This window comes from Malurus melanocephalus, unplaced genomic scaffold, assembly GCF_030028575.1.
Source record: "Malurus melanocephalus ecotype Western Australia unplaced genomic scaffold, MMel_1.1 scaffold_747, whole genome shotgun sequence".
Classification (NCBI taxonomy): domain Eukaryota; kingdom Metazoa; phylum Chordata; class Aves; order Passeriformes; family Maluridae; genus Malurus; species Malurus melanocephalus.
Genome location: NW_026623979.1, coordinates 620 through 26,310, shown reverse-complemented (window position 1 = coordinate 26,310; position 25,691 = coordinate 620). Strand labels below are relative to the sequence as shown.

At 35.6% G+C, this 25,691-nt stretch overlaps 1 protein-coding gene across 1 annotated transcript in view; it reads left to right on the top strand.

Moving 5' to 3' along the window:
• LOC130584684 (transmembrane protein 131-like) overlaps positions 1 to 25,344 on the top strand; it is a 77,536-nt gene extending 52,192 nt beyond the window's left edge. Inside the window, exons 10-31 of the mRNA XM_057384808.1 lie at positions 130 to 186; positions 1,147 to 1,208; positions 6,381 to 6,489; positions 8,338 to 8,446; positions 9,157 to 9,310; positions 9,412 to 9,582; positions 9,850 to 9,960; positions 10,047 to 10,181; positions 10,594 to 10,698; positions 11,974 to 12,060; positions 14,987 to 15,139; positions 15,293 to 15,368; positions 15,471 to 15,588; positions 17,091 to 17,229; positions 17,322 to 17,431; positions 17,803 to 17,869; positions 18,788 to 18,939; positions 19,277 to 19,419; positions 20,585 to 20,771; positions 21,834 to 22,019; positions 23,938 to 24,096; positions 24,665 to 25,344. Coding sequence (XP_057240791.1) covers positions 130 to 186; positions 1,147 to 1,208; positions 6,381 to 6,489; positions 8,338 to 8,446; positions 9,157 to 9,310; positions 9,412 to 9,582; positions 9,850 to 9,960; positions 10,047 to 10,181; positions 10,594 to 10,698; positions 11,974 to 12,060; positions 14,987 to 15,139; positions 15,293 to 15,368; positions 15,471 to 15,588; positions 17,091 to 17,229; positions 17,322 to 17,431; positions 17,803 to 17,869; positions 18,788 to 18,939; positions 19,277 to 19,419; positions 20,585 to 20,771; positions 21,834 to 22,019; positions 23,938 to 24,096; positions 24,665 to 25,280 — 3,206 coding nt within the window. The 3' untranslated portion in view covers positions 25,281 to 25,344. The remainder of the gene's footprint in view (positions 1 to 129; positions 187 to 1,146; positions 1,209 to 6,380; positions 6,490 to 8,337; positions 8,447 to 9,156; positions 9,311 to 9,411; positions 9,583 to 9,849; positions 9,961 to 10,046; positions 10,182 to 10,593; positions 10,699 to 11,973; positions 12,061 to 14,986; positions 15,140 to 15,292; positions 15,369 to 15,470; positions 15,589 to 17,090; positions 17,230 to 17,321; positions 17,432 to 17,802; positions 17,870 to 18,787; positions 18,940 to 19,276; positions 19,420 to 20,584; positions 20,772 to 21,833; positions 22,020 to 23,937; positions 24,097 to 24,664) is intronic.
• The last annotated feature ends 347 nt before the right edge of the window (positions 25,345 to 25,691 follow it).

Here is a 25,691-nt window from a genome sequence, read left to right as displayed (position 1 = left end):
TAAAAGAGTAGTTGTGTTTTTGTTGATTTTTGGTTTTGTTTTGTGTTTTGATTAGGGTTTTTTTCAGTTGTTCAAATTAGTTAGCTCTTAGTATGATAAGAAAATTGTAACTTTTTTTTCTTCTTAAAGCACCAGGAATCTATTCATCAACAGAAATGCTAGATTTCGGTACACTACGAACACAAGGTAAACCATTCTTCAGTTCTCAAAGTATTTATCAGGAACAGGGTGGGGAGAGGAAAGCTCAGTTACCTTTGTACTGTTCAGGGTTGCTCATGGAATGATGCTTTTAAAAAGACAGATAACAGCGTGTTACAACAGTGCACAGATGCAAGAATACTTGGAAGGTGCACAGGCAAGCAGTAGTTTGCACACCAGGTTATAAGTTCATAATGTTATATAATGATATAATGATATTCGTAATAACGTTTTATACAGTTGCACATGGCTTAGTCTGAAAAGCATTTTGGTTCATTTCATTTGTAAACTTACTTGGAAAGATTGCTTTATATCTGGGAAGTTTTAATAATTTTCAGATATGGGGGAAAGTGTGCAAACTTGATCAAATGTTTTATGATAGGATTTTTAAGTGCCACTTACATATTTGTTCTTCACAATTTACACTTACATGAATATTGTTTAATGAAATAAAACATACRTATCAAAAAGTAGTAAAACCAGAGGTACTTTTTGAAACTGTAAGGGGGATTTATTGCTGAAGAAAAACAGTTTATCTCTCTTTCAACTAAAAAAAGTTATCTTTTGAAGGACTTTTCCTTGCAACTTCCTTAACATGTAAAAGTTTTCAAGTAAGACTAATTTCTGAACATTGGTGCATCGGACAAAGTCATACATTGTCACATTTGTAGCCTGTTCATTTCCTAATGTGTTAGAAATATGAGTGGTAAGCTGAACCATGTAATACCTACTAATACACAAAAATGCTGTTTGTATGTCATATTCTTGGGACTAGCTATTTTGACTGGCTGTTCTGTCATGTTAGTATAACTTTTTAACACTGAACAGCGGAGTTATGGGAGAAGCCAGGATAAATTACTTTGTAAGTAATTTACATGTTGTAAATTTTTGTAAGATTTACATGTTGAAATAGCCTAATAGACGGGTGTGTTTTTTGTTCTTTAACAGATCTGCCAAAAATTTTAAATTTGCATTTATTAAATTCAGGAACAAAAGATGTGCCAATTACAGTAAGTTTTATTTTCTTTCCTTTCAGTTTGAAACATTCTACTTGGATTTACTTTCTCTCATAAAGATTGATCATTCACAGGTTCACCATGTAGTGTTCAGAATTAGAAACCAAGTGATGTATGAATGAAAATGTAGTTTAATAGCAGGGCRCACAGTTTTTATGCATGGTAAAATTAATTTGCTTAATAGCCTCCTTCAAATGCTCTGAACAGAATTTTTAGGCTGTGCCTGCAATATCTGAACTTTTGGAAACTTTTGTACTTGAGAACAGTAATTCGCGTTCAGTAAATGAGAGATTAATACAGAGTCTGTGAGATGCTTTGTCCTCATCATACACACATTTACACATCAGCAAAAAAAGTGGTTGGCCAACATAATTTCTTAAGATAAGCAAAGAGTAGCTTTCAAGAGCTGACTGTAAAATGACCCTTATTTTCTTGAGCTTATCTGCTTTGTTGCTTGAAATAAGAAAAGAATCCAAACACTCTAGGGCCCTTTGCAGTAAGATCACTGCAGCGGAATGTGAAGTGCAGCCAGCTTCAGAATTCTAGCATTTGGATTTTCTACTTTCTGTTTTTATTACAGAATTTTGGCTCTAGTCTGGTAGTCCACCTTTGTTCATTCATGCCTTTTTCCTGTGTGATTTTTCTCATTGCCCACTATTTTTCTCACTTCTTCCTTCTCCCCTTCCTGTATTCTTCTTTTCCAGATTTAGTTGTGTAGCTAGCTATATCTTGTCCCAGTGCACTTCAAAAAGTGTTGAAGTGTTGAAAAGAAACCAGAGGAGCCAGAAGAATGACTGAAGGATTGGCAAAGGTTCCTTACTGAGATCTTGGAGAGCAGTTCTGTGTTTATAAAGCTTGAAGCTGTAACTATGAGGAACAGTGTTTTAATAGAAGAGATCTAGCAAAATCTTAGGATACTGGAAACTGAGGCTAGATGAACTTAAAGTAGAAACAGGACACATTTTTAGTGATGAAGATAAGTTTTCACAGTGACAATAGTCCATTGCAGTTCTTGCTAAGCTATTTTTCACTAATAATTTTCAAGTCAAGAGAAACTTACAGTGTACTGCAAACAAAAGAAACTTATAGTATAGTGCAGACATATTTTAATTCATTGAGGTGCTAATGCTTATTTCATTAACGAGATCAGGTGATCCTATAGGAATCATTGCTTTGTAAACTGTAACACAACTTGCATAGAGGACTTTAAAAACCAAAAAGACCTGTATATGATTTTTGCACTGAGAGGGTTGCTAAATGTGTTAAATTATTTCTCCAGCTAAATATGCATGTTTGTCTTCTTAGATTTGACAGGTTTTCTTTTTTTTTTTAAGTGTGTGATATAGTTGCTGAGAAAAATGCAAGTAGTCATATTTTCAGACCATCAGTTTTTTTTTTTTTTTTTTTAAGTGTGTGATATAGTTGCTGAGAAAAATGCAAGTAGTCATATTTTCAGACCATCAGTATCACTTTTAATACCTGGTAGTGTAGTGCCTAGTTCATACTCCTCAATTTAAAAAAAAACCCCAAGCCTATCTTTTTTTTAAGTCTGTGGTCTTTGGACTATAGGCTGTAAACCATAAATATYGATCTAATGGAAGGCTGTCACTTGATAACCATTATACGTGTCATGACAAAACTTTTCCAGATAATTTTTTTTTTTTACTGTGTATCAAAGCAGTTGATTTGGTATTTTTAAAGCCTTTGGAATGAAAAAGTTACCACATAGATCGAGGCATGATGTGTTTTTCAATGTATCACATGCACATCAACTCCATTGTTCTTTTTATTATGTAACAACTTTGTTGGGAAGTTTGTAACTTTTCTAGCTTTTGAAGCACTGTGTGAATTTCTGCTGCTGTGCCGGTTAAGGAATTTCAAAGTGGTGAGCAAGAGTAGGGAAATTTTAGAAGGAACATGGTGAATAGCTTACTTCTAGGAAAGTTTGACAAATAGACTTCTGACCCTTTAGAGCTAGGGTTTAAAAGTAGTGAGGCGGAGCTGTGTGACAAATTTCATCTTAATGTCAGAAGAAAAGGCCAAGGCTATATTTAGCRTATGTTTAAGCTGGGTGCTGGAGGAACTAAATATCTTCAGGTCATCAGTGTGTGAGAGACCGCTTACACTGTTGCCAGAGTTGTAGTTGTGTGCCTACAAGTACTTAGTCATGCTGTGGTCCAACAAATTGGTTGAGGAAAATAAGAGCAAGTCACTTTCTTTTTTGGGTTTAAAACTCCTTATAAAAACTCACTCATTTTATAGGATTTGTTCCATTATTAGGGAGAACAATGCTTATTTCACGACTGGATGAACTAGTCATACTGCAAGACTTAAGCCATGCTGTCAAACATCTGGTAAATGTAGATTGTTGAACATTTCCTTTTATCCTTTYTCTGTATTGAAAATTTTGTGTTTCCTTAAGGCACTTAATGCMTATTTGACTGCTAAAAGCAAAGGGATACTTCCAAACTTGAGCTCCTGATCATGTTTGATGCGTAAAGAACCAGGAACTTCAGGGTAGCTTTAGTGAAGCTGAGTTACATCAGTTAGAAAATGAAAGTGTTTGTATAAGGAAGTATTTAGTTCTGTCTAAACTTTAGAATAGGGGTTAATTTCCTGTAGCAAGCTGCAAGAAGTAGTTTGCTTCTGTGTTATGGTTTCATCTGCATGTTTGAGTGCATGCATCTCAGAGTTATGAGGGATTACAATTTAGTAATAGTTTATTCCACAGCTGTTCTGGATCRTTCTTTATGGAGGAAGTGGACTTTAGTTAGTTAGGTGTTTCTCTGTTGAAACAGAAGACCAAGTAATTACTGCCAGTCGTGTAAAGGYGGATAAAACAGTACAGAAGTGGTTCTGACACTAATGGAACCAGCCTTAATCTGCCACCTGTAGCCAAAGGGCTTTTTTGTCTGTGCTAGGTGGGCAAGACAGAACTWAGTTCAGGTGCCTTCTGACTGGTGAACAGTATGGATGTTTGCCCGTCTTTCAACCGTACTCTTTAGTTTATTAGAATAATGTTGTCTGAGAGTCCTTAAACCTTCAAAGTCTTTCTCAAGAACAGCTGCAAAAGTGCAAAATTTTAGCCCCACTTTGTGCCTTTTCGAACGTTTAAGGTCTTAATTTTCTGCAGTTATGCTAAATATTGAATGTGTCTTCACAGAGCAGGTTCAGGAATCTTGAGTGGGACATTCTGTGGGAGAGCCATGTGTTACTGAAGCATGTCTATTTAAAATTATTCTTCCCKGCAGAAGTTGTTGTTAGGAAATTTTCTGAGAAAATTGGTGGTATTATATTCTTGCTGGAACTTACTTTGTGTGTATTTTCAGGACCTGTACATATCTGATTATTTTTTATGAATATTTCAGGACAGCTTTTGCTTGAGCTTTATGTGAAATAGGTTGAAATTTGAGGAAAGTGAAGTTGGAAGGATTCTTAAGGGTTTTTTTTTTCTTTAGTAGTCTTAATTCTATATTTCCCTTTATAGCATAAATCAAGCAACACATGAGAAATGTGCATTATGTAGTTCAGAAATTTTCAACAAAACAGTGTAAATTCCTTCCTTAACTGAATTCACCATCTGTAGACATTTTGAGTAAATACATGTAGGTTTGTTACACTTGTGATTTAAAATATGCACCTCTGAAGCCTGCCATTTTTCTGGCAACAGGCTGTTCTTTTGAATATTACCAGTTTGATTTACTAAATTAAATCAGTATTATTTAAACTTGTAAACTAGGAATTAAAGAAAGCATTTTACAAGAAAAGAGCTTCTAAAAAGGGTTGTCCTCTCTGTCACGCAAAAGTTGAACTTCATCGCAACTTTGGTATCAGCTGCTTTAAGAGGGCTTTTTTTAAAGACCTGTCAAGATTGCAGTTTTGTAGTGTGAATTTCATTAGGCAAAAACTGAGATAGTTTTTAATTGACCTACGAAGGGAAATACCAAATATCTGCACCCCATGCATGCAGATGGTGGACAAAGGTCAATACTATAAATCCAAAATAGAAAACTTCTGGTTGAGCTAATGGAGATCATTCACTACAGGAGTAGTGCWGCTTGTTCCCTCTAAGGATCATGTGGTCTGCAGAACTTAGTTATGTATGCAGATTTTTATGGCTTTAATTTACAATCAAGGACAGCTTGGCTTGGAAGAACTGTAATTGGTTTGTACCAYTAGCTGTCTGCCTTGTTCCTCCCTGGCCAAGAAAGGCTCAGCTGCTTATGAAGCAGGTGCTAAACCTCTGCACCCAGCATAAGGTAAGGCAGCCCTCATTTCAGTTTCCCTAATACAGGCCCCTGTAATTGGTGGCTTAACAGCTGCTATGTGAGCAGCTGAGCTTTTCTTAAAGCAGAAGACAGCTGGGGAGGAAGARCCATGGCAGCCATCCTAATTTTAAGCAAAACAAGAATAAGGGTGTTTAAATGCTTCATGCCCAGTTTCTCTGCATGGAATGTAGATACACAGCGTGCTAGCAATCTTACATAAGAGTCTTCAGGTGGCATGGAATCCCTTATCCTGCTGCATAGCAATGAGTACCTCTRCAAATCAGCCCTGGCTGACAATTGRCATGATAGCTCTTCCTGTTTACGTTTTCCATTTAGTTTAAAACAGTAATCTTCAGATGTAAAAGGTGACTACATAGAATTTAGTGTAGAACAAGTGTCATCTCAGATCTACAAAATGTTCCTCTATACAGTTAGTTTTTTCTCTGCAAATTTAGCATGGGATTAGAGACAAGGGAGATATCTGTATCATCASTGGTAGTTGCACGAGTCTGTTAACAGCTTGGCTAGTGAGTGCACCAGAAAAAAATAGCCTAACTATTTTAACCCTGCAGCATTAAGAATAAAAATTAAATATTAATTTAAATGAAGCTTGTTTTCTAATTTATTCATATGTTTCTGGCCATCCTGTCACTTAATTCAACATCCCTATGGAGAACTCTCTGATACCTACTTTCCTGTATATTGACTGAGTAATTTGTAGGATCTGAAAAAAATTCTAAAACCGCTTGTAATGCTGGTTTGTTATAGGAAAGAGAGACTTGTAAGAGCTTGGCCAAAACTAGTTGCAGTTGTATCAACTGTGAAAGACACATTGAAGATTTCACAGCATGTTAGTGATTATAAATTTACAGGTGTTTCATGTTTTGATTATTTGCAGAGTGTTAAACCTACACCACAGAACGAAGCTATAACAGTACATTTCAAGCCCGTTACGTTAAAAGCCTCTGAAAGTAAATATACCAAAGTTGCAAGTATTAGCTTTGATGGTAAGTATTGCTCCTGTCTTTTTAGAATTTGTCACGTGCTTCTGAAATCTTACTGAAGTTTTATTAGTTATTTTCAYGCTCAAGAATATGCTATTTGTAATTTTGAGAAGGGGAATGGAATTTTCCTACCTGAAAAGGCTTACAATTCTTCTGAACTTCTGTTATTTCTGGAGGGATTGTCTTTGTTCATGATCAGCAAGTATCTTAGACTGGTAAATACAGATGACAAGAGAAGGTATKTCTAATTTTTCTAATAAACATAGGAGTATCCTTATGTTAAGGCACTGGTTAATTAAAATGTATTTTTAGTCTAAAATCTGCTTTTGAGAAGTCCTAATAAATGAAGTAACAGGTACGAGTTTCTCCTGGGGAAGTTTCAATTACAATGAAGAAAAATTTTCACAATCAGCCAATAATCTCCTCAGGAAGGAGTGGATTCTGCAATGTTGGGCACTTAAGATCAATCTGAGACATCTTGTTTAAACTGGACTTCTGCCAGGAAAGGTTGGACTGAGTGATCCTTGAGATCTCCTTCCAGCCTGGTATTCTGTGAATTTTCTCCTACATAGTGTGACTTTAAATACTATGTTAACATTTAGTAGAAAGGCACTTCTGTGTTTATAAAGATTTTAATCAACTGTTAGAATGGTGGTGACTACTCAGATATTACTGATTTAAGATACTAGTTGGTGCTGTAAGTCCTTCTGCTTGGATTGCTTAAAAATGGAACATTACAGATACAATACTTGTGGTAGGCATAATTTTAGAACTTGCATGTATGAAGAGAAAGGATTAATTTTTATTATCGTTTATTAATTAGCACTTCAGAAATTTGATAACTCTTGGTTTCTAAGACAAGTGAAGTATTGTAGCTTATAATTTCAGAAATAGATTAATTCTGTCAACCTGAGGTTGGTAATGCATTCAGATTTTGAAGCTGGTGGGAATTGTTATATGACGATGTACTTGTTAACATATGGTACAGCTTAGAAGAAATGGTAGTTCCTGGGAAAAATACCCTGTTAAGCTGCTTAATGTGTTTAAAGAATTGACTTGATTGAACTCATGTCAGTGAAGCAGCCAGCCCTAAATATTTGCAGTTTCAATTGTCCTAATTACATGGAGGGGCTTTAGGGGCTTGGTGGTTTCTCTTAATTAGTATTTGAATCCCTTGTTTGGTTGGGGTTGTTTTTTGGTTTTTTTTTTTTTGTTTGTTTGTTTGGTTGGTTTTTTTTGGCACTATTGCTACCAGGCTAACATTCATTGTTCTGTGGTCTTGGAGCAGACCTGTGAGCATCACTCTTGGTGCTTGTGTGGTTTGATTCTTACATGGATTCTGCTTCAATTTTTGTGAAGCCTAGCTTGTATTTCATTTCTTCATTATTAAGAAGTTGTTGTGTTTCWGGTCCAAAGCTCCTCTCAACTGGTATCTCCAAGTGAGGGGCCCAGCAATCTCAGGCTTTTTTTTTTATGTTAGAGGAGGGATAGATATGTTCCATACTCTTAGTGGGGAGTTCAACTCTTCTGAGATCCAAATTATCCTTTGGACATTTCAAGTTACTTATATGACAGGAATAATCAGGCTTCCCTGTTGTAGATAAGCTTTCTAATTCAGGCAGGTGATCTGTCTGGTGTTAAATGGGAGGAGTTCCAAATTGGGATCTCTTGCTTCACAGACTTTACACCGTGTCAGTTTGCTTACTGAAAGTCCCTTAAGCTCCACTTTTTTTCCTTCCATGATATTTTCTGGGCTAGCTCTGTGGTTTTATTCTTCCACTCATTCTTRTCTAACTTAATGGATCAATTTTGGTCAGCTTTAACAAACTACTTATATTCTTGTGTATACAGCATCAAAAGCAAAAAAAGCGTCACAGTCTTCTGGGAAAATAACTGTTAAAGCAAAAGAGAAGAGCTATTCAAAACTTGAAATACCGTATCAAGCAGAAGTGTTGGATGGGTAAGCTTCCAGTAACTGAAAGTAATTAAAAAACTAAATGCTGTAAATCAGCAGGGAATATTCCTGTTTTTAAACATGGATGAGGTTGTCTTAGCCATTCATAAGCTGGTTTCGAGACTTGAGTTTRAATTGACCTTAGTGAGTTGTTTTTTAGAGCAGCTAAGGACTGTAGATGAGACATTTTGAAAATGCAGTATTGGAAATCTTTTGGTTTTGCATTTGCTGTTCTATTGCTGTATGAAGTAAGAGTAGAGAAAATATTTTAGGCAAAATTGTGGAAGAACTCTCYGTGTTTCCTTGGGCTTTGTTAGTTATTTACAAAGTATGGCTAAGTTGACTTAAAAAAAATTTTGAATGAGRTGCTACTTTATCACTGGCAGAGTATTTTAAAGGCAAACAAACTAAAYCTTACCTATCAGAACTTTTATGCTGCAGACACATGATTAGTTAATAAGATRTATGCATGATTTGCAAATTATCTTTAATACTACAACACTTTCTTTTAGTCCTCCTATTATTCTGATTTACRTGTTTTCTCATCTTATTTGAATTACTTAGTTATTAACATCCATATAGTGCTAATAATGTCGTTTTAGCATGCAGGGGGGTATGTACTTTTTTTGCTGTTTGAAATCATGAATTCCAGTCTTTGTGTAAGGAAAACACTTTGAGGAAAATCTCTATTTCCTTACACTGTTTTCTTTCAATAGATATTTAGGATTTGATCATGCTGCCACACTCTTTCACATCCGTGACAGTGCTGCTGATTCCGTGGAAAGACTGATCTATCTAACAAACACCTTCAGTTTTGCAGTCCTTATACATGATGTTGTGTTACCAGAAGAAGCAAAACCAATGTTTAAAGTAAGTCCCATTCCAGTAAATGCTTTTACCTATTAATAAATGCTTAAATGTGTTGGACTTTGTTTATTTGTAACCTTGGTCTTCGTTGTTCACTGATCTAGGTCCAGAACTTCAGCAAACCAGTCTTAATTCCACCTAATGAATCCAGATATATTTTTACACTTCATTTTATGCCTTCCACATCAGCTGTTCATATAGATAACAATATTCTACTTATCACCAATGCTTCTAAATTTCACCTACCTGTCCGAGCTTACACAGGATTTCTAGATGTAAGTATTTTCCTTTTTTTTTCTGTCTAATTAGAGGCAGACTTCATCAGACTCTTTAATTCTTTATTCTGTTTTGGTGTCTGCTGAAAAATTATTTTTTGTTCCCTCCAAAAGCTTTAGTTTTACATAGGAAATATAATCATSTGGAATTTTGAGATTGTCATGGTAATGTTATATTAAAGTTATTAATGCATTTTCTAATGAGTTTAGAGTTTGAGCACACGTTATATTTCACTTATGCTAAAACACTTTTATCTATCTTTCTAGTACTTTKTACTGTCTCCAAAAGCTGAGGAACGATTTATAGATTTCGGCATATTGAGTGCAACAGAAGCTACCAGCATTTTATTTGCAGTMATCAACAGCAATCCAATAGAGGTAAGGATGCATTTATTTTTAGTTTATCTTTTAAAAAATTTACATCARCGTTGTTACTGAAAACAGTACCTTTTGTTCTTTTTAAGCTGGCTATAAAARGTTGGCATATTATAGGGGATGGTTTGGCTGTAGAACTTCTAACAGCTGAAAAGGGAAACAGAACAACAATAATAGCAAATCASCATGAACTACAAAATGCTACTGCATCTGATCAATCTTCTGTAAGTAATCCTTTGAATCCATTGCTTAAAGCTAGATTTAGGAGGGAGAAACCTCTGCAACTTCTTTCAGTTTCATTTTRGGAGAGGAGAGATAAGAATTCTTAATTTTTGTCTGAATTTGAGTATGATAAAGAATGTAAACTTCCTAATATTAAAGAGCAGCATTGTATTCAAATTCAAATTGCTGTTTCTGAAATTTACCCTTTCAAAATGTAACCCTCAGATGATGCTTATTATTAGTCTGGGATGAGTGGAAATTTATCACCATAAGGAATACACTGTGTTAATCACTTATGTATGTGAACTCTTTGTTTTTCACTGTCAGTGGTTTTAAATGGATTTTGAGTCYGTTTTTAGTGAAATTTCTTTTTGTGTAAAGGAATACAGTGGTGACTTTTTCTACCATTTAYAGGTGATCCTAGCATCAGGCTATTATGCAGTGTTCAGAGTAAATCTAATAGCGAAGGATCTTGAAGGAATTCATGATGGAGCTGTACAAATCACGACGGATTATGAGGTATATTTATCGTAAAATAAATGGGTATTGCCCAAAAGTTATGCTCAGTCTTTAAGTGTTGTATTAGTGGACAGACTGTAGTATGATGGAGAAGTTGGGGTTGGAAGGGAACTCTGGAGGTCAGGTTATCTTTGCATGTTAACCTTGCATCATACAATAGTAATGCTACTTACGCTTTTATCATGATTTTCATCCAGCTTTCAGAAATGTCTATTTAAATCTGACCTAATGCTTTGCAGTTTGGGTTCTTCAATGAGGTGGCACATCCTCAAGGCATCAGTGCTGGATCTTGGGGTGTACTGACAGTGTGCTTYGTGGTTAATTATCAGTTACTGAAATTGAGCTATATTATCAGACTTTTCTTGTCAAAACACAATGTGAAAGCTGTTTTGGCGAGTCATAGAATCATTGAAGTTGGAAAAGAGTGGGYACCACCATGCCCACTAAASCATATTGCAGTTCACCACAGTTGATGGCAGTTGATGAAACAGAATCCTTACACTGATTATTATGGAGGGAACAACCAGTTGCCTCAACTGCATATGCCTTGTTTTTGCAGGAGACAGAGTCTAATGAATATTGCAATCTTAGTGTGATATATGGAAAAAAAAAAAAAGAAATGTGACTCTGTGCTTAGGAAGTCACAAAATTATAGCATTTATTGAGTGGTTTTGATGGTTCTACAGAAAATTCCCAATTTCTATTAGTTATTTGAGATTTTAAGCTTTTAAAAAAWTTTTTAATCTGTAATTTTTCAGTTACAGATTCTGAAATGTTCTYATTTTCTTGTTACGTGTTACACTGTTTGAATCTCATTGCCATCCCATCCACTCTGCTTTTTCTATATGTGTTTTGAGGTATTACAATGACATCTTAGTTTTTTGAGAAGTTGGGTGTATCATCTTCTCTCATTTACTTTAAAGATATTACCCTCCTGTTTTCCAACMAAGTAAGCCATATTCAAGTGAGACCTATGTAATACCCCTTTGGGGAGCTTATGTTTTCAGTATGCTTTTCTGTTCCATGTAGAGTAGAACCAAGGATGGCTGAGTAAAGGTGTGCTTCCTGACAGTATGAAGTGACTGTTCAGAATACCATGATRTGTTGAAATCTTAATTCATGTCTACATGTTTTAAATGTGCATATAGTCCTAGACTACATTAATTGTAGAATTTCAGGGTTTTGTTATTCTATGCAATGTAAAAGTGGATGGAACACTTAAAGGCTGAAATTTAAGGTTTTTTTCTAAATTTTTCTTGGGTTTTTTTGGTACAGATTTTAACTATACCTGTGAAGGCTGTGATTGCTGTAGGCTCACTGACCTGCTCCCCAAAACATGTTTTTCTTCCACCTTCCTTTCCGGTAAGAGAGTTGGGGGGATTAAATGTTTACTTGCTGTGTTTTTTTTAATATGCTCTTTTCAAGGGAGACCACTGTCCTGAATTGTTATATSTCAAATTGCTGTAGAGGTTGTGCTACTGAACTGTTATGATCAATTTGTCWTTATTTTGGGGGTGGTTGGGGATTTCTTTCCCTCCTAGCACGTGTTCCAAGCATGAGTTGTCCCTACATCTCCTCTACAGCCCACTTAAATGAGATCTTGGAATGTTGATGTAATGGAATAGGTCTCATCAGCGGAAGATAGGTCAGTCAGCGGGACTTCAGTGAATATTTGCTGCAATTGCAACATATTCAGTCTTCCTTCTGATCTTCTATGTCACAGAAAGTCTTTTGCTACTCTTGAGGTCAAGCAGTCATACCTACAATTGCRAAGATCATTAGTTGTTTCTATCTTTAAGATCTATTTTTTAATTTACTGTACAGCCTCACCATAATATGGATATTTATTACACTGAGTGCCATATCTAGAACTACGTCTATGAACTGCTTAATGGTCCGCTTCGCTTTCTTTCACTCAAGATAAAGCAATTTCTATATTCTATATCTTGATCAACTAGAATTATTAGAAATTACTATTACTATGCAGAGGAATTCCTGTCAAGAATGTCCCTTTTGAGTACCACATTAAAATATTTTCTTCCATGTTGGACCATAAAGAAGTAATATTTTTTAATATCCTTTGCGTTTGTTCTAGCTGAAATGACTAAAGAATTTCTCAGTATTTCATAGTAATAAGCCCACAACTTATTTGGTCAGCTTGATATTTTTCGGGGAATATTTTGTTAGTTTGTTGATTGTGGATTTTTGTTTYGTTTTGGAGTTTTTTGTTTGTTTTTATTTGCTTTATTTTGTTTTGGGAGATACTATTTCTAACAGTTTTTCTCAAGCATAGCTTCCTTGCTGTCATTATTCTTTGGCTTCCCCAAATTGCTGTGATTTTTATTGTCTTCATGGTTTTTCTAGTTATGTTTCCAGTCAATTATTCATTCAGGGGAACTTTGGMCTCCTGCATTTTGTTTGGGATTATAGATTAATTGTCACCTTTGACAAGATTATGGACTATTTACTGTGTTCAAGCCCTAAAGTTTTCAGAGCAGTCAGCTTCACTTACTATTTTCATTAGTTTATCACTTAGGTCTTTCTTTATTTGAGAACATTAACAGYAAGCTTGCTTTTGGTTTTTCTTGGATTCATTTCAAACTAAACTTGTACTCATGGAATTCATGTTACTCTTGCATTTAGTTATTCTGTAATGCCTCTATTACTTACGAAAATAAGCCTAAAATAGTATCAGTTCTTTTTGTGTCAATGTTTGGTAGAGAAACTTGACAGCTATACCAGGAATAACTAGGTGCTACTATTTTAGTAACACATGCTTTTCAGTTCGTATTTAAGATGTAATTCTCCTGCAGCTGCCTGGTTCCCAGAGCTGTCTGTCTGTTTAGAATTTTAGTGTGTTTGCACCTAAGTGTGATTTCTGGTATTCTGTTGAAGTTTGTCAGCAATACACTGACAGCGCATACATGCCTTTTAAAGGTCAGTGTTTTGATTTAAACAAATCTTCGCTGCATTGACTTCTGCTCCTTAGTGTCATCTTTAATTCCCAGTGCTGCCTCTCAACTCTTCCCTGATCAAAGCTCAACATTGAGAACCCATATGCTAAATGGTGTTCTGCTTTCTCATTACTGATGAAGAAAATTTTGTCCCTTGTCRTTTCCTGTCGAAGTGCTATGCAAAAGTCTTAGTTAAATCCTATTTATTTGTTCTAGAGACTTTAACAAACCTGTATATTGTCCAGCTGATGAGTTTGGTACTCATAGGAATCCACAGATGCAGCTCAGACATACCTCCTGTTCAGTTTAACAGGACTGTATGGTTAAGGCTTTATTCTTGTAGTTTCTTTCCCTCTGCAATTACTGCTKTTGAGATTGTTGCAATATGTGACTCTTTCCTGAGGCACAGTCACATTTTGAACCTGCAAAAGACCTCTCCCATGTCTCCACTTAAACTTAGAGAATTTTTTAAAAAGGCTTAAGTATTGATTTAGCAGGAATGTGAGAAACATGATCATTAAAAGATAGTCTTGGCTATCTATATTTGTTCATATGGGTTTTCTTTTCCCTAAGTTGCACTTTTCTATTGCCTGTTATTCTTTTTCTTAATTGTTTGTCTATACAYGTCAGGGTTGGGTGTTGAGGTAGGGTGTAAAACAGAATTGTTGATTTACAGCTGAAGGTGGGGGTAAAACTTGAGCATTGTAAGGATTTTGATCATGAAAATATAAACATTAAAATAATGTTTGACTCAGAAAAGGAGGCAGGGTGTAAAGGTGTGGGGAAAAGTCTTTCTGTTTTCTTCCTAAAAGCAGTTTGGGTGTCTTGATGTTTTAATTGCATTTAGAAGCAGGAAGGAGGGGTTTAAATGCCCTCCATCACCTGCAGTGTTTGTAATCATAGCTTCCCCTTACTGTTCTTTTCAGATTATTTCTAATTAATAACTAATAATTACTATTTCTTATTGCTAGCARTGATCTCTTACAAAAAGATAGTTTCCCTTTGGTCATAAGAGGCTCAGAAAACTAAAATTTTCTCTTGACTTTCCTCTTTTGGTACTTTTTGATGATTATTTGATTAAGGAGGGCTGTTGCACTAGCTYTTCCAAGATACTTCAGGTGTTCTTCATTTTCAAAGAAGCTTGAACTGTGCTTGGAAGCAGATGGAGAAACTTACTACCTGGAAGTGTTACAAGTGGCATTTCTGTAAGATAGCATACTTTAAAGTCTCAGTTTAACATTTCAGCAGAGCTGTGGTCTTTGCCAGCCTGCATAGACACATATGCTAGGGAAAAATGCATATCCTGCAGACGTTTTTCCTTTTATTTTCTTTAGGGGAAAGTAGTTCACCAGAGCCTGAACATTATGAACTCCTTTTCTCAGAAAGTGAAAATACAACACATACGGTCCCTGTCAGAAGATATAAGGTTTTATTATAAGAGGCTTAGAAGTAATAAAGAAGATTTAGAGCCAGGAAAAAAATCAAAGGTATGTTTATGCATTTTTCTAAATATTTATAAGTTYTCTCTTCTATATAGTATATGTTAAGTTTCAGTATTCAACAGAAATCTTCTTTCTTTTTTCTTTGGTCATGAGCTTCACTGTGCTTGTTTAACTGAGCTGGTCTTACCTGTTTTGCAGATTGCAAATATTTATTTTGATCCTGGTTTACAATGYGGAGATCACTGTTATGTAGGACTGCCTTTTCTATCTAAATGTAAGTAATGTTCAACTTCATAATGAAAATAATTTAAAATCAGTTTTCTCCTTAAGTAATGATTTTACATGAAGATTTAAAAAACCACATTATTTCTTACAGCGGAATCTAAAGTTCAGCACAGTGTAGCAATGCAAGAAGATGCATGGGATTCTGACTGGGATTTGCATGAGAGTTTATTTAAAGAATGGACAGAAATAAAGGAGAACTCAAGCCATAGGTAATTGTTTTAATCATATTGTGTTYTCAGGCCTTAAATCAGTAATAGTTCTGTGATATGTATGCACCTACAGAATATAAAGCTTGTTAATATTTCTGAACTCTTRGAGAGGGGGGCAAGAAGGAATTGCGTGGCCTTCTCTGCAAAACCCTTAAAGAGAGCATTTTAAAGGGTTAAAAAACAATTATCATTTCCTCAAACTAAATAAAACGCTTGAAGTTACTATTCACTGGAGTTGCTGGAGTTCTTGAAAAGATTATAACAGCAATCCCACCTGTACTSTACAAAAATTTCCCAAACCAGATTATACTGTTTGTTTAGTATCCCTGCTTAAAGTGTTTTAAAATGGTATCCTCAATATGCCTCTAAAGATTTCGTAAGGTTTTCTGTTGTCAGTGGACCAAGACTATYGCATTTGAGTGAATTGCAAAGTTTTCTTGTCTTTTACCTTGAGATTAATGGTTGCTACTTAATATTTAGAAAAAGTCAAACTCTGTAGACTGCTACATACCTTTTAAACATCTGCCCTCACATACATAAAGTTGATTTAATCTCCAAGAGACACAAGTTAACATAAACAAGTGGGTTTGTCTCTTGTGTTGATAGCATCCAGACTACCCTTTCAAAAAAGGTATGTGAAGAAACAAAATGTCTGTATGCAACTGAACAGAATAATGAAAGCATTCCCCCTTGATCACTTCTGTGTTATAATGCTGATATAGTAATAACTCCTGAGAAAATCTGATCTAAACAGAATCCTCCATTTAGCCACACCAGTAACTTTCAAGAATGTCCTATCCCCTACAGTAAGAGAGCAGTAAAGGAGAATTCTACTAAAGATTAGCTCTGAATAAGTAGTAGTTCTGGCTTGAATATATRCTTTAATATGTTTTATTATAATATATTCTAGAGTATTTAATACTTTTAAAGAGAGTTAAAATTACCCAGCCATCCAAAAGATCATTCAGGGAAAGGAGAGACGATGRCTTCTGAATACAGAAGGGTTTTGACATTTGCAGTCTCTCCAAAATACTTCTCTTGAAATCTAGWATGTCATCTGTTTTGCTGATTGGAGAGCTCAGTGCTGTTAGTTTTGTTTCAGTTCATACTGGAGATTGTTGGAGAATGGGACCRTGTCTGTTATGGAGGCTGGTTAATAGCAGAGAGCTTCATTCACTGATGGAAATAGTGGCTGGCACCGAGTGTGACTAGTTCAGATTTGCTTTAGGTTTTTTAGACAGGATTGCAGGCACATGGTCTGCATATCCATTGCATTTAGAGTAGATGTACTGATTTACGGTACATTACACATGTGCAGGCAAAATACATTTTCTGGATTGTGGATGCTGTATTGGAATTTTTCCTTTTTGCTGTTTGTGCCTTTGCAAATCATCAAATCCATTTTGGGTTATTTTTCTTACTGATTTGAATATCARTTATATTCTCAAAATTAGTTTCTGCAAAATGGAAAAGTGAATGTTAAAGTATAACTGTTTCTCCAGATTGAATGCTGTATTTGAAGTAGACACAGATCTTCAGAAGGATGTCCGGTTGAAAATTACAGCAGAAATGGCCTGGCCTTCCATCCTTAGTTCACCACGCCATCTAAACTTTCCTCTTACCAACACAAATAGCTCATCAGTAAGTTATTTTAGTGATAGTATCATTTTAACAGATGTTTCTAATTGGACTAATGGTAATGTAAACTTTTAAAAAATTCTCTTTCTGAATAGGAAGAAGAAATTTTTCTAGAAAATCCAGCTGATGTTCCTGTGTATATTCAGTTTCTTCCAGTAGCTCTGTATTCCAACCCATCCACTTTTGTTGATAAGCTGTTAGAACGGTAAGTRCTGGGGAATCCTTGGGGTGTTACCACTTGGCCAAAAAAATGCATTTTACAAGGAATAAATACATGATATGGTAGCTGTGTTGGCCACTTCTAGAATTTGAATCATTAGGCCAGTTGAGAACTGAATCTATTGCCACTGAATGCACATCTTTATTTTTTACTGAGCTAAAATGTGTTTACATTTCTTCTTTAACTTGATGTACAAGGAGAGTAAATTAAAAAAAAAAATCAAGTGATGCTTCCAGCTGCATGTTGAGCTCTACCTTAGATATTTGATTTGTGCTAAAATCCATTAATGCAAGTAATTGATACCGTTACCTTCCSTGATCTATGAGAAAGAAAAAAAACCTGCAATTTCATTTCAGGTTTAATTTGAGTAAACCAACTAATTTCAATCAGAGGACTCTAGAGTTCCAGGTCTTCAGAAATTGTGTAAGTATTTCAATACAATYTTGGTAATTTTAAATTCAGATATTTTAATGTTTTAATAAGAGTTCAGCCATACATGTCTTTAAGTTTAGATATTAGTCTGAAAAATGTGATGCCTCTTATGGATACCAGGAAATTGGGAAAAGAAATATTTTTTTCAAATGAAACTAATGAAATACCACTTTTTCTACTTGCTTACATTATGACACAACTGTGGAAGTTACAGGAAAACTACATTTGCTCATTCCCTTACTGACAGGATTATTTTCTTCAGCATAGTGGTTATTAGTACTAAAATTAGTAAAGTATTGCTTTTTCCATTGCTTTGTTGGTTCTTTTAAGTGATTTGAGTTTTGTGGACTACTTTTAGGTGTGTGCTTTTTCATAWAGAGCATGCTACATCCTAAGCACTTCTTTTTTCATCTGACTTTTCCCCTCCATTTGCATTTTGGTTTAGATTAACATTTGATGCTTGTTCAGTGTCTGAAGACAAATGGCAAGCTTAGCAAAATACCCTTTTTTGAGTAGTTCTTCTATTTTGCTTTCTTAACAGCGGAAAATTCTGAGGAGAAAAAAGTACTCTATAATGGCTTCTTACTAATTTGGTGTTCAAAATATATGTGTAAGAACTTCAGATCTCTTTCTTCTGCTGGAACTTCATGAATCTACATGGCTGAAGTTTAGCTCAGTTCTATTTTATTGTGTTGTTCTGCTTCTCCAGAAACATAAGCAGTTTACTAATCAGTAGGRAAATTCTTGTGCTATCAAAATTTCTGGTTAAAAAAATGGATTATGTCAATGARTCGTATCCTTTTTTATGACAAGACCAATTTTCTAGCTAAAATGGTACCATTTCTATCAAGTGCATGTAAAAATGTCCTGTTTTTTAAAGTGTTGCTTTGTTTTCCCCATCTTCTTAAGGTCCAACCACTACATAGCACTGTGGGACTTACAAAGGGCTTGGCTCGCCATTCCATTTTAAGTCTAACATTAAAACCTGGTGAGAGAAAGTCTGTCAAAGTAAAGTTCACTCCACTTCTTAATAAAACTGTTTCATCACTGATTGTTATCAGGTAAGATAGATGTTTCTGAAATAAGTGTGAGGTTTTTCTGTGTTTTTCTCTATTTATCTGTAAAATCATATTTGTGATCAGCTGTCAAGAAACTATTGCTTTTACAAGGAAAATCATAATATCCTGTCTGTCTGCAGAAAGATTTCATTTAAATGTAATTGTGACATGTTTTACAGTATTTTGACTGTATTTAGTACATATTCAATAATAGAAATACATAATCCTCTGTTACCACAAAATCACTGAAGGGTTTGGTTTGGAAGGGGTTTGTAAAAGTCATTTGTCCAACCCCCCTGTAATGTAATCTTCCCCCCTGCTTTATTTTTTTTTTACACAGAAATAACTTGACTGTAGTAGATGCCATAATGGTACAAGGACAAGGAACAACTGAGAGCTTGAAGGTTGCAGGCAAACCTCCTGGTCCAGGAAGTTCTTTACGCTTTAAAATCACAGAAGCATTATTAAAAGACTGTTCAGAAAGTGAGTACTTCTTGAGCCAATATGCTGAACAGAAAAGAAATCATGTTTTATGTGTGAAACTTGAAATATGTGGAAATATTTTTCCCTGCTTCTAGTGCCCCAGAAATTAAATTCCTTTAAATACATTAAAATTGCTACATTATGTAGTCAGAGTACAAAATACATTATGTTTTTCATTTTAACATGAAAACTAGGAAAGATAAAACAGAAGCTCTTTGTCCACTAATTCAAGAGAGAGGAGGTAAAGACCCTGGCATATTTACTAGCAAAATCTGTTAATTCCTAAATTTAATACMGATTGGATCATGGATACAACTTTCTGTATGCTTCTGTTCCTCACACCTTCATAATCTTTAAACACATACCCCAGTCTTTCTTCTCCAATGGCTATATTACTTAATGAAAATTAAATCCCAGCCAGAGAGCAGAGGTTTTCTGCTCTGTGGCCCCAGGCTTGCTTCTGAGAGAAGAGCTAAGAGTTCCTATATTACTAAAGGAACTGGTAAAAGGTTTTTAGTTTTATCTGATATTAAAATCTGCTTTGCTACTTAGCAGCTTTCCAGACATTTCTCAGGTGCCATGTTAATTATTATCCGAGACTATTCTGCTTTTTTTGAGGAGTAAGAAACCTTGAAGTGAAGCTTAGTCTTTGCCTTTTACCTGTTGTGGTTAGGGAATTTTTTTTTTTTTTTTTTCTAATAAGATATATGTAGTTAAGCCACGCAGTTTTATTTTTAAGACAAAAAAAAACCCCAGCATTTTAATTCTTCTCTTGCTGGAACTGTTCAGAGAATATCACAGCATCAGTGATATGCTGTGAAGTATATATAAGACATGCAGTATATATAAGACATGCAGTATGTCAAAGAACTTTGCAGCTTAGGTGATTTCTTTGTGAGGCAGTTGTGCTGTCAGAGGTTAGGAGGTTTGTATTGTTTCCCTAATGAGTTAGAGGGCTCTGGAATTGTACGAGTGCCCTACCTTGACAGTGATGAGAATCTGGCTGTAGAGATATGTTCCTACAAGTTGCCTAAAGGTAATTTCCATGGGTCTTGCTAGTTCCCCTTATGCTGTAACACTGACAGAACTCTCTTCTGCTGTAGAATATTAATACAGCGAAGGGTATCTGCTCAGCATACCACTCACCACTGCTGTTTGTTTCTAGAAATGAAATACAAAGAACCGAATTTCACACTGAGAAGAACATTTAAAGTGGAAAATACAGGGCAGCTGCAGATTAATGTGAAAACAATGGAAATCAGTGGCTACACATGTGAAGGATATGGATTCAAAGTAGTTAACTGTCAAGAATTTGCACTAAGTGCCAATGCCTCTAAAGACATTGTCATATTGTAAGTGGTTTTTCTTACATCTAAATGGGGTCTTACATTTGGAATTTTAATACTGTTTCAGGGGAAAACTCTCTTGGTTAAATTCTGAGGGCTTTTTACTGAAGTGTTGCATGTATTATACAGTGCGTATTATACAGTGTTACATAATTATGACATTTTTCTCTCTTTTTGCAAACATTATTTGAGTTTTCATGACACTGTGTTCTTGTGACTGACTATAGTATTACATCTGTTACTATCCAGTGAGTATAACTTGCTGAGTTGGAATAATGTTACTATATGGGATTTTATAAATTGCCCTCATTTGACTTGTGAATGCTCATGGGATCTAGACCTACAAATGGTTTTGGTGCATTGCAGTATGTAGAATAGAGCCTTTGGTCTAAGCATTGTTATTGTAATGCACAGTATTTTTGTCTTGAATATTTTGCCTGTTGTCTTAATGATAATGACTGTGTCATTCTGTCAGTTTTTATTATAAAAAAATCTCTGCATCAAACACTGGTGTTTTAACAGTGCATTGTTGTAAAGTTAGCTATTCAGAAAATGGTATCTAAAAAATTCAAAAGTTGCTTCTTTCTGCAAATGGATGGATGTATGAAATATTGCTGCAGTGAAATAGTATTTCACTAGTACTTCTGTACAATCTTAGCTTGTGATGAGGTTGTGATGAAGTGGTGATGCTTTTGAAAAGCCACATTTGTGACTTAAAGGTGGAGTGTTTAAAAAAWTTATAGCTTACCTAGTAATTAGACCTGCTGTGAAATTTTTACTGCATTCATAGCATTTATTAACAGATGTGGTAAAAACTTATTCTCRGTTATAACCTCATATATTACCTGGAGAAATCTAGTATCAGATGTGTTAAGCATAGGTGTTAATGAATGTAGTCAAACACATCTTGAGGTATTTRAAAGATTCACAAGTGCTTTTAGGTTGTATTGTAATTGATGGAGTTGAGTTGTGGCTTTTTTTTATTTGTAATTTATGAGTTATAAAAATCACCTCAAACATTTGTGCTGTTCATATGAAAAGTTCTAATGTGCTTTACGCTGTTTCCAGGTTTACACCAGATTTCACTGCTTCCAGAGTTATACGTGAATTAAAATTCATCACTGCGGGAGGCTCTGAATTTGTATTTATCTTGAACGCATCGCTTCCATATCACATGTTGGCAACGTGTGCAGAAGCGCTCCCCAGGCCCAACTGGGAACTGGCACTGTACATAATCATCTCAGGAATAATGAGGTAGTGTGTGTGTGGGGTGTGTGTGTGTGTTTGTTCTTACTGCTGTATGGGCATGAACTACCACTGCTCAAATACGGGTTACAGAGCAGCACGTGTATTCAGCACATGCTGTAATTGTTGTAAAATAAATAGTGTGAGATCATAAAGGGGACTGAATTAATAAACACTCCTGTATATTGAGCATGTAGTGTTTAAGGCTGAGAAGTACTGACTTTCTGCTCAAACCAAGGACAAAATAATACACTTCTTGCTTGAACCTATTTCCTTAAGTGAGATACATACTCCTGCTAGCCCTGGTGATCTGTAGGGGTTTATGATAGATAAGCCAAATTTTAAACATATTACGTATTAAAGTACTGCTGGTAGTGAATTCCTGTAGAAATGTAAGTATCCTTCTGGAGTATTGTGCTTTAGAGAGATATGAGGCAGTGACAGTAATGAGCTTAGCAGATGCCTTGGATGAATTTAACTTTGCTGCCACTTGTTATGTGACAGWCAACTGCTGATACTAATAATGGGATTTCTGAGAACCTGAAGGACATTGTTTGCAACACTGCATACACACAGGTTACGTAGTAGGGTATTAATGCACTTTTTTCTTCAGCAAACAGATATCTGTTAATTATATCTGGCTGAATTATGGGTTGAAAATGCCACTGTTTTCATAGTCTAACCTCTACCTGTCTTTATTTATTTGCAATCAGAAGTTATAAACCCTATTGCCCTGCTCACCTCTTGGATGTGAGACTCTTTTGTGAGTCTTTCGTGCAGGGAAAACCCTAGCATGGAAACTTACCAGTATGAGTTTTTACTTATCAGTAGCAGTAAATGCTAGTTTTCTTTTCATTAGTGTTAAGCTTATATCTTTGTGTGAAATTATTGGTGCTGTAGATGTCTCTGAAGAAAAAGAGGTCCTTATGTGTGCTGCAAATCCAAGGCATTATTGTACTTGTCATATTACCTTTTTTTCCCTCGCAGTAAGTTATTGGTTCTTCTGTTTTACAAAAGTTCACTTAGGCTGTTTTTTCTTGTAGGAATTAACAAAAGAAATAGAGATGATTAAGTTACAGCCCACTTAATTTTCTTTTTTGACTCTTCAGTATTTTCCTAAGCAATGCAGTGTTTAGTGAGAAAACTCCATTTTCCAAAGTAAGAGGAAAATTTCTCTTACTTAAGAAATTTTGTGTTGTCACTGACAATGCATTACTTAGAGTGCTGAGTGAGTACTTAGGTAAATTTCTTCTATATATTTGCTAGAAGTGTATAGGCTGAGTTTGTTTTTAGTTCTTTGACAAAGTAAGTAATGGTTGTCAGCTCATAAATGTAGTTTGGGAAATTTTATATGTACTGTATTGTTAATTAGACTTTACAAAGAATAGAGAATACTAATCCCTTCCCTTACTGTGTCTTTTTCTTAAAAGTATAAACATCCTTCTTAGCAGCAAACTAGAGAAGAATCCTAATACATGTCATAATATTCCAAGATTTCTGTTTATAAACTGCCTCTAACTTTTAGGACGCCATCATGCATGGGTTTGCTAGTTGCCACTAAAATAACTCTTCCATATCATTGCAAAGCTAGCCATAATTTCTAGGGAAGAACACCAGAAGTTTGTATAGTCCATGTTTTTAAATTTGATACAATGGTATTTATTTTTGCCTTCCCTAAATCCCTAAATCGCAGGTTTGAATAATCACCTGCTTGTGGCTCCAGCTTCTTGAAGTCCAACATTTTTTCTTTTGGATTAATACACCTGGCAACTGCATATCATGCCAGTCTTGTATATGTTATGTTTGGATGCAATTTTAAGTATTTTCAGTACAAGATACTAGCTTTTTGTCCTGTATCATTAGAGTCATTAGCTTTAGAATGCTCAAAACTAATAAATTCTTAGATGAATGCCTTTCTTCTCTGCAGTGTACTCTTTCTCTTGGTAATTGGAACAGCCTATCTAGAAGCTCAAGGAATTTGGGAGCCATTTAGAAGACGCTTGTCCTTTGAGGCCTCAAATCCTCCCTTTGATATGGGAAGGCCACTTGATCTCAGGAGAATAGTTGGAATTTCATCTGACGGAAAGTAAGTAAATGTTCTTGTAGTACTTTTCTCATTTATTTCTTCTTTAGTTATCAGGCCAGTAAAAAAACAGTACTGCTCACTAGAACAGGTCAATGATTAAAGATATCCTCACAGTTGCTTATAAAAAGGTAGTTTGGATGAAAAGATGAATTTTGGGATTGTGAGGAATATTCTTCTTCTGGGAAAAAAAAAAAAGGGAAAAAGAAAGAAATCTACCAAAAACCAAACCCTGCCAAGTTTCCTCTTAATATTCTCAAAAAGTAGAGACTCTAAAAAAATTGCAGGCCTACCTTAGGTGTCTAAAGTTAACTAAAGCTCATCTCCTTTCAGTGTTGCCTCCATCATATATATCAACAGTCCTTTTACTATGTTTTTTGTTCCTATGTACAGTGCATGAGTACAGGAAATGATGAAGTCTGCTGACTTGCCAAACAAGTTTTAGGCATTTTTGCTGGTTGTATGCCAAGAATAGTATAGTTCAAGGCTTCTTTTGAATATAGTAATTCTCTTTTCATAGTGAAGAATGGAAACATTGTAGAGTATGCTTAAACATGTGTTATTCTTCCAGCTTGAATACACTTGGATCGGATTCTAATCACAGTTCATCCAGAGGAATTTATGGAGCAGGCAGTTCATCTTCACGATCCGGTGCAGGGAATCATAAGCAATGCAATGCAACAGCACACCTTCACAGCAATAGAAATGCACCTGATGTTGAAAACATCAAATCCAAAACCAATTCAAGTATACCTAACAGGACTTCAGCACAAGCCGCTTCCATGCAGTCAGTGAACAGAACGGGCTCCTTTAGCTTGGATTCAGGTGCCACAGCTCAGACTCATGCCGCAGGCAAAAGAGCCAAGGGGACGAGGCAGAACCAGCAGCTGATACAGCAGCAGGCACCAGCTTTGGCAGAGCAGCCCCTCCAGCAACCCCCAGCAGCCGTGCCCCAGCAGCAAGAGCAACAGACTGAAAGTGCTTTGCCACAGCTCCCGCTGCTCAGCCCACCTCACAGTGAATGTGCCAGCAGCAGAAGGCACAGCTCCGAGGATTCAGATCTCACTGGGCTCATAGAAACTATGGAAAAAGACTTTGACCACCCAGAATCCCCTTCCCCTGATGTGTTTACAGAACAGCCCCCATCTCCACTAGCAAAAAACAAAGGTAATACAATTCTGCTTTAATGGGCTTATTCACTGTGTAAACCACCGGACAAGATCTAGTCAACTGTAAAGGTCATGTTTTCATAGTGTGGAAAGCCAGCTCTTCTCTATAGTTCCCTGCCCTGTGCTATGTGCTGTGTCTTGAACACTTGTGTTATCTTGTGGCAGTGAAATTCTCTGTGCAGTGCTAGCTTGTCATTCTTCCTGCAAAAATGGTTGAATGTTTTGATGAAAGCAGGTGTGAATATCTAGACACCTGATTGTCTGAAAAAGAAAAATGCTTTTTGTTGCTACTTTGCCTTTGGGTTGGTGCCTGTCCCTCCCATTTCCATCATTTGGACTTGGGGCTCGGGGTTGATGAAAGGAAAAGGAAGCTGTCTTACAGAATTGTGAAAAGTGAGGCAGAGAGAAAGTGAGGAGGGGAAGAGAGAG